Source organism: Ciconia boyciana, chromosome 8 (genome assembly GCF_034638445.1).
Source record: "Ciconia boyciana chromosome 8, ASM3463844v1, whole genome shotgun sequence".
Lineage (NCBI taxonomy): Eukaryota > Metazoa > Chordata > Aves > Ciconiiformes > Ciconiidae > Ciconia > Ciconia boyciana.
Genome location: NC_132941.1, coordinates 51,936,305 through 51,944,905, shown reverse-complemented (window position 1 = coordinate 51,944,905; position 8,601 = coordinate 51,936,305). Strand labels below are relative to the sequence as shown.

Below are 8,601 nucleotides of genomic sequence, written 5' to 3'. Positions count from 1 at the left end.
GCCGCGGGCCCGGAGAGGGGCGGGGGGACTCACGTTTCGCTGACATCACGGCGGGTGCCGGAGCAGCCGGGGGCCAGCAGCCCCGCCGCCACGGCCACCGCGCACCCGCGCCTGCCCGCCCGCGGCCCCCCGAAACCGCCGCTCCCCGGCACCGGCACCTCCGGTAAGTGGCGGCTTACGGCGGGGTGGCTCCCGGGGGACCCCAGGGGACGCCGTGCCCCTTCCCAGGACTCAGCCAGGAGCTCCAGCGCCTGCACCCCGGACTTGGGGAGCCAGAGGCCAACTTTGCAGTCATCCCCCCCTTCCCTGGCCCCCCACATCCATCGCGGGCTGGAGCCTTGCTCCGTACAGCCCGGGGTAGGGAGGGCTGAAGGGGGCTCCGGCACCGGGACCCCCTGCCCCTTTCCACCCCTGGGGGGCTCGGTGGTCTCCGGTAAACGGGTTCGTTATCCGGGGGGTGCATGTGCGTGTAGCCCACCGACCTGGCCATCCCCATCACCCCACCCCAGCTCTGGGCTGCGTTAGCCCCAGAGGGTGGGGGGGCTGCGGGGTGCAGCTAGGGGGGCTGCAGCCTGCCCTTCGGTGCTGTTCCCAGCAGGAGGGGAGGGGGCAGCCCAGCTGCCTGGGTCCTCTCTCCAGCCCCACTCACTCGTGCTGGGTGGTCCTGGGGCAGGGGACCGTAGTTTCACTCCATCCCAAGGAAGGTGGCCAGGGTGTAACCGGGGGCCGGGGGGTGTTCACAAAGGGGTTTGGTTCATCGACACCCCCTCTGGGGACAGGCTGCAAGACCCCATGTATCTCCCAAGCAGAGATGGGAAGCCCTGGGCAGATCAGCCTCTCTGCTTACCCGGGGTGGGGGGGGTTAATGCAGGCTTGGGGTTTGGGGACAGGACCCACTGTGCTGGTACAGGCTGATCACACTGGGCCTGCTGCCAGTCTGCTGACTGCCCACTTGTGTGCTGAGTTCCCCAGTGCTCAGCCTCAGTTGCCTGTGTGATAAGTGAGGGGGTCACAAAGCTTTCTTGGGGGCATGTTTCTTCCCCTGCTCAGGCAGGTGGTGCCTAAAAAGAGGGGTTATGGCACAGGGAGGGGAGGAGGACAAAAGCCAGGCTTGACCGGGAGCATCCTCCTGGCTCGGCTCCTCTCGGCTGGCTGCCTCCAGTGTGGAAAGAGCCCCTTGTCTGCAGGATCAGCCGCTCTGCTGCGCTTGTCTGGATGGCAAGGGAGGAAAAAAGGCTCGTGACTCTTGCAAAGTGATGGGGAAACGAAAGGGGTGCCTGGCTTGAGAGCGGCTTCCTGAGAGAAGAGGAGCAGGGTACAAACCAGATGAGCCATGACGGTGTAGAGCAGCCTGCCCAGCCCCCCACCAGCCTATGGCTCCCCAGGCTGTGGTGGGGTCAGGCTGGGCTCTACCCGCCAGGCTGCCAGGGAAGAAGGATGAAACCTGGTGGGTCTGGGGTCAGCAGCCCCATCCCACCGGAGGATGCTCAGCGTCTCGGGGCAGGAGCTGGTTGGGGAGCCCCAGGGTGGGAAGGATGTGGCTGCAGGGCTGGGGGTGAGAGGGGCTGGGACTGCCCATCCCCTGCACATCATACAGCGCTGCCACTCAGGGCAAGCCAGCTGGGAACCAGAGGCATGGTAGACGCTCTCTGCACTGGTAACACACGTCCTCCATCCTCGCAGGCCAGGATGGCTCCTCAGATCTAGCCAGGGAGGCCAGAGCAGTGCTGGAGATCCCTGTCCAAGTGATGGTGGGACCAGGATAGAGGAACTGCCGCAAGGATGTCTGAAGCCAAGACCCTGAGCTCCTCTTGCCTCGTGCTTTCCTTGCTCTCCTTGCACTGGGCTTCGCTCCAGCTGGGCCAGGCTTTTCCCAGCACCTCTGACTACCTCCAGCGGGGCTGGCAGCGGCTGCTGGAGGAAGGGGAGGGCTGTGCCGAGTGCCGGCCGGAGGAGTGCCCGGTGCCACGCGGGTGCCTGGCTGGCACAGTGCGGGATGCCTGCGACTGCTGCTGGGAGTGTGCCAACCTGGAGGGACAGATCTGTGACCTGGACAACACCAACCACTTCTACGGCAAGTGCGGGGAGCACCTGGAGTGCCAGCTGGATGCTGGGGACCTGCGGCACGGAGAGGTGCCTGAGCCCCAGTGCACCTGCCTCTCCCACCTGGCCCTCTGCGGCTCCGACGGCAAAACCTACGCCCAGATCTGCAGGTTCCTGGAGGTCGCCCGTGCCCACCCTGACACCAACCTCACCGTGGCCCATGAGGGTCCCTGCGAGTCAGGTAGTGCCCCAGGAACAGCTGCGTCGGCAGCGGGATGGAGGCTTGTACCTCTCGGGAAGGGACAAGCAAGGGAGAGTCTGGTTTAAATATCTCACCGGGCAGCAAACCCACAGCATCCACAGGGACATGGCAGCACCAGAGGCTGGGTACAGGGTACCCACCCTCCGGGGTCCCTCTCCCCCAGTCCCCCTGGCTCTGCTGCTCTGGGGCAGCCCCTGTGGATCTGGCACCTGGAGATGTCTGGGAGCAGCTTTGCCAAGTGAGAGCGGGGTTTATGGGAAGCAGCAAATCCTGCCGGAGCAGATGGGGAAGTTCCAGGGAATTGTTAGCGGATTCTTGGCGGCAGTGCTGGGTTCACGCTGGCCCGGTGCTCCCAAGAAACGCGGCTGCCTCCTGCAAATGGAAACCTGGGTTGGTTTGACTTGGCTGCGCGATTTCCATCTGCTGTTTAAAACGCAGTGGGGTCCTGGGGGGCAGGCAGCAGTGGGGAGACCATGCCCCAGCCTGCCCAGTCCACACAGGTCGCCCAGTGCTGTCACCACAGCCCAAGGGGTGCCAAGGTTGACTATTTTCTGTAGATCATCATGTCCTTGAGTTTTTCCCCCAGGTATATTTGGAGGTGGAGGCCTTCCCTTGACCTCTGGCTCATGCTATGGGTCAGATCCTGGAGCAGGTGTGGGTAGGAAGGGTGGTCCTCACTCCATCCCTCTAGGGAAGGGATGTGGAACCTGGAGGTATTGGCTCCATACAGCAGCTGGGGACCTGCCAGCTCCCTTAATCGCTGGCACGAGCCCGTGCCAGAGCAGAGGCCTCATTCAGCTGGAAGCTCACCCACCTCATTCATCCCCACCAGCCTCGGGCTGGATGAGTGCCCCTCAGCCTTTCCCCTGCAGGAGGAGCGTGCCTCCATTGCGCAGGAGAGCTTTGCTTTGTAGCGTTGCTGTTATTGAACTGTTCCTGCCGCCCGTGTGTCCCTGAGCATCACTGCGCAAGCAGGGAAAGTGAGGCTAGGAGGGATAGCAAACCCCCATGGAACAGGGGGGGCTGGGGAGGGAGGCCCCAGTCCCAGGTGAGGGTCTGCCATGGGTGGAAGAGGAGAGGGGCATGGGAAGGGACCCAGCATCTCTACATGAGCCAAATGCTCCCACTCCGGAAGAGACCAGCTCAGACCAGCCCAGGAAAGCCCATGGGACTTGCCGAGGGTGGGACCTCTTCTGAGCCCACCCTGCTCTCCTGTCCTCCCTCCCCAGAGCCCCAGATCACCTCTCCTCCCTATGACACATGGAACATCACTGGGCAGGATGTCATCTTTGGCTGTGAGGTCTTCGCCTACCCCATGGCATCCATCGAGTGGAGGAAGGATGGCACGGAGATGCTGCTGCCCGGAGATGACCCTCACATCTCTGTCCAGGTGAGCGGTGTGCCTAGGGCATTGGACACAGTCCCAGGGTGACCCAGCCCTTCCCAGAGCTCGTGGGCAACCAGACCTGAGGGTGGTCACCCTCTAGGGGTGGCCAAGTCTGGATGCCTGGGGATGATAAGGGGTGACCAGAGCCTGCACACCATGAAGACTGGCTGAGCCAGGGCTCAGGGCTGGTGTCTTGGTGGTAGGAGCCATCAGCATAGGTCTCTTCTGCAATTTTCTCTAGTAGTTTTTGAACTTATGCAGGTCCTAAAAAATATTCAGAGTCCTGCAGCAGGCAGTTCCCCACATCCCTGCCTTTAGCTTGCTCTGCCTGCTGGCTTCACTCGCAGGCCCACCAGCAGGGCTGGAGGAGAAGACCTCCCGAGGCCCCTTCCAGCCTGGGTTATCTCTGTTCCCACCAGCAGAGCAGGCAGTCCCTGCCCTTTGCTGCCTGCTGCTCCGAACAGGGCTCCCCTCCCAGGGCTGGCACACCCAGGATTCAGCATCCTGCCCGCAGCTGGCCCCAAATATAGTGCCCAGCTGGGCATACCCAGCTATTAGAGGGTGTGGGCAGAGGCACAGGAGCCATGCACCACAGCCAGGCACCGGTGGGGAGGAAACTGTGGTGGGATGGATGGGGGGATCCAAGGGAGCAGTTGTAACCCAGCATCATTGCGGGGTGATGTGCTGGTCCCCCTCCATCTTTCTGACCTTCATGTCGCAGGGTCTAGCCAAGGACCTTCACCCCAAGCAGGGCTACCCTGCCTGGCTGGAGGAGACTCGGCTGTCCTCCGCCCCCAGCCACCGCACCATAATAGCAGCCTGCAAACACAGCTGCAGCCCAGCTGGGTCAGGAAAAGGTTATTTCTCGCTGGGGACAAACAGAAAATAGCATGGTTGATGCCAGAGCAGTCTGGGACCTTGCTGCCTGCCAAAATGGAGGACTCTGGGCCCCTCTGAGCCGTCCTGGGGTAGCTGTGCCTCTCGTGAAGCCCCTGGTAGAGTTTGCAGGGTCCTGGTCCTCCCGTGCTGCCAGTCTGCCCGTGCAGCTCAGCTGCTTCTCCTGCCCTGCCTCGTCCCATCCCCGGCTGTGCTGCTCCCCAGTGTGACCCCAAACCCCCAGACCATCCCAGCTGTGTGCCCCCTTGCTTCAGCCACCCTGCAGAGCACTGACCCTGGCATCCTCCCACCATTCAGGGACCATGGTGGCACTGGGGGCACAGCTGGGAGTCCGGCGCACATCTGTGGGGTCCTGCCCAAAACAGGGCTCCCAGGCCATCCCGGGGGCAAGAAGATGCCCATTCCCCCCACCTCCCCTGGGTAGTGGGAAAAAGGGGGACCTGCATCCAGGGGGTCTGTGCCTGCCCCCAGAGTGGTACTTAGGCAGGGGGGAAAAAGAGTTTCTCTGGGCTTGTGTCCCCCTTCCCATCCATTCCAGCCCCACACGGGGCTTTCCTCACGCCAGGGCTAACTGAAATCCCCCCTCTTGCAGTTCAGAGGCGGCCCCCAGAAATACGAAGTGACAGGCTGGCTCCAGATCCAGGGCGTGCGGGTGACGGACGAAGGCACCTACCGCTGCTTCGCCAGGAACCGGGTCGGGGAGGTGGTGGCATTAGCCAGCCTGACTGTCTTCACGCCGGGTGAGCACCACGGCCTTGTCCCCACGCTCTCATGGGGATGAGGGAGGGGATGTTCGGGCAGGGTGCACTGGTATGGTGGGAGCTGCCGGTGCGTAGGGCTGTGCTGGGGATGCCCCAGCAAGCTGCCGTGCACGGTTTGGCTTTGGTCCTGGTGGGGAAGGGGACAGGCACTGGAGGGGACAATGTCACATTATCCCCGCGCTGCTGTTTCAGACCAGCTCAACCTGACAGGCTTTTCCTTGCCGAAGCCCCGCACGACGCCTGAGGACTACAGGGAGAGTGAGGAGGACTATTACTAGCCCGGAGACAGGATGTCTGGCTGCAGAGATCGCCTTGCCCATGGTGGCTGTTCCTGGGGGTCAGGGACATCTCCGGAGCAAGCATCCCCCAGCCCAAAACTCCTTCTCTGGACAGTCCTGGCACAGCAGCCTCTTTTTCGGGGGTGGGGGACAGGGTGACACATCCCTTTGCTGGGGGTGCTTGGGGAGGGGACACAGGCTGGTTGGTGGCACAGGTTTGGGACCAGGGGCAGCTCCACCTGGGGCAGGGTGGGTTTGTCCTCTGGCACCGAGAGGGGACGTGGTGGCAGGTGGGACGCTGCGGTGACAGCCACGCTGTGTGTGACAAGGACTTGGTGCTGGGGGTGGAGGCAGCCCCCCCAGGAGAGGGAGGCCAGGGCAGGGGCATCTCAGCCCTGTGCAAAGCATTTTGGGGAAGCCAGAGCGGAGGGCCGGGACCTGGCTGTGACACCCAGCATGTCACCCCCCAGGGCTAAGCTGTGTCCCTCAAAGCAGGGACAGCCAGGCTTCTCCCCAGGACCTGGGGAACTTGCTGCCAAAACATCCTTCTTTTCTGGTTTGTTTTTAACCAGAAAAGTAGTGATTTGAGGAAACGAGACACTTGTGGTTTTCAGTGCTATCTTTGCTCTGCTGGACAACGTTGGCCCAACCACCCATGTGGTCAGAAACACTTTGGCCTTTTTCGACCGACTTTATGTTTTCTCTTCCAAGCAGCTCTTTTGGTTTGAAACTTTGCCATTTCAGTTAATGTTAGTTAAAATATACATGTAGGTCAAAGCTAACACAGACCAGGCGACTGTCCTGTACCCACAAGGATTATTCTGGGGGTGAGGGAGGGTGCAAACACTGTGGATGCTACCTTGTCTATTGTGGGGGTGCTTGGGTTGAGGAGCCCTCCTGCCCATCCTGGTGCTCACAGCTGGTCCTGGTGTTGGTCCTGCCCCTCTCACCCTGCATGGGGACGGGGGTCCCCAGCAGACCATCCCCTGCGCAGTGGGGATGCATCAGGCTGGCTCTTTGCACCCCTGTCAGTTCGGGTCCCATCCTGCCTCTGCCCATCTTCATCCCAGGGTCTTGTGCCCCATGACACCGGGGTCTCCACCCAGGTGACCATAGCCCTGCCAGCACAGAGGGGGCACAGCAGCTCTGTGCCTGGCTGGGGAAGGACAGGGAGGCTCCTGTTCCCACTGGAAATGCTCCATTTTTAAAGAAAATCCATCTGCCTCCCAGAGCTGGTGATTTAGAGCAAATCATCCTTTTGGGGAAGGGTGGGAAGGAAGACCAGAGCTGCGCTGTGCTGGTCCATGCACAGAGAGGGCTGGCAGGACTCCTTCCCACAGGCATCCCGGGGCTGGGCTCCCACTCAGGGGGTGCTTTGTCCCCCAAAGCAACAGCATTTAAAGGACTTCTGAGACTCAAAACCTCCCCATGGACTAAACTGCTCCCAGTTACTCAGTCCCAGCTCCATGGAGGGCTGGAGCTGGGGTGGGAAGCCAGACCCCGGGAGGAAGGAGTTGGCCAGTCCCCAGACAGGAGCAGGCAGGATGTGATGAGGCTGGTGGCTCGGGCGCCACGCTGCTCTCCTTCCCTTGTTTTTTCTTTTCTTTTCTTCCTCTTTCTCTCAAGAATTGGCTCAGATGATGCAATTACAGCATCGAAACCTGAACAAGCAAATAAAAGGGATTTGTCTGGAGTTGGCAGCAGAGCAAAATTCCTGCAGCCGGTGAGGCTGGGCCAGCCCTGGCCCCTGCGTTGCAGCCTGATGGGGCACAGCCAGCAGCTCTGCCGCCCTGCCTGCCTGCCTGCTGGGCTGCCTGTCCTCTCTGGCAGCAAACCCCTTCTCAGCTGGGGAAATGCAAAAGCCACCCGTGCCTCAGCTTCTCCTTCCATCTAACAGCGTAATAGCATCCTCCTGGGGCTGCTACATCAGAGTTGGAGGGTCTTCAGGAGGGACCAGGGACAGAAACGTGCCATTGGCTTTTATTTTGCTTTTTTTTGGGTGCAAAAGCTGCTTTTGGAGAAGCCAGGCCATTTTCACCTGTCCTGATCCCCTCCCCGTTTCACACACAAATCGGCTGGTGGAACTGGGCCATGCTCAGGCTGAGGCTGCTGCGGGGAAACCTGAGAGCGTCCTGGAGCTTCAGCAGGCCAGAGCTGCTTGCTGGGCTCCTCGACAGTGCCCGGGGCTGGCCCCCGGCCAGGGCTGCCATGCCAACCCTCCCCAGGGCCAGGCTTGCCTGCCTGCCCTGCCTGCATCGGCACAAATCCAGGTTGTGCTGGGTGTGGGTGCAGCACTGGGCTCGCTGGGGAGGGGAGGGCGGATGGGTCAGACCCCGATCCCTGGCTCTCTGTATGCTCTGCAGGGTGATGCCCTGCCCGGGCACAGGTAGGCATCTGCATTTTGGCCTCAGTCCTCGCCCCCTCTCAGCTCCGTACCTGGTCCCTGTGGTACCCCCTGCATACCTGGCAGGGGATGCTGTTGGCTCCCGCTCCTGTCCTGCAGGGAGGGCACCAGGGACTTGGTGGCTGAGAGAGGAGAGAGCTTGATCGAGAGCCCTTGGCCAAAATTAACCAAACTGGGGGCAGTGTCTCCCAGTTCCCCCAGATCCCAGTGCAGGAGAGGGCTGTCTGAGTTGCAGGCTGGCAGCTTGGCCATTACTGGGGCTCCACTTCATCCAAGATGAGGGGCAGCAGAGCGGCCTCAGGGGCAGGGAGGGGGCTGTTTTCCCCCCACCCTGGCTCACAGCCTTGCCATTTCCAGCCACTTAAAAATTAAAGGAGCCAATATCGCTGCACAGCTGGAATCGGTCACTGCCACAGAGCTTAATTGAGGTTATTTGTTGGCTCTAAAAATGTTTGGTCAGCTCTGCCGCTGGCTGCTCGGATGCTTCCCGCAGCCCCTGCCCCGCGGAGGGGGTCCCCTTGGGTTCTGCCGGCAGCAGATTTTCTGCTCAGCTCCGGGCACCTGGAGGG

At 61.6% G+C, this 8,601-nt stretch overlaps 1 protein-coding gene across 1 annotated transcript; it reads left to right on the top strand.

Moving 5' to 3' along the window:
* Positions 1-1,782: 1,782 nt before the first annotated feature.
* On the top strand, positions 1,783-5,628 carry KAZALD1 (Kazal type serine peptidase inhibitor domain 1). Its single transcript, XM_072870613.1, has 4 exons — positions 1,783-2,284; positions 3,535-3,695; positions 5,182-5,329; positions 5,543-5,628. Exons 1-4 carry the CDS (start codon positions 1,783-1,785, stop codon positions 5,626-5,628), a joined length of 897 nt encoding a protein of 298 aa, XP_072726714.1.
* The last annotated feature ends 2,973 nt before the right edge of the window (positions 5,629-8,601 follow it).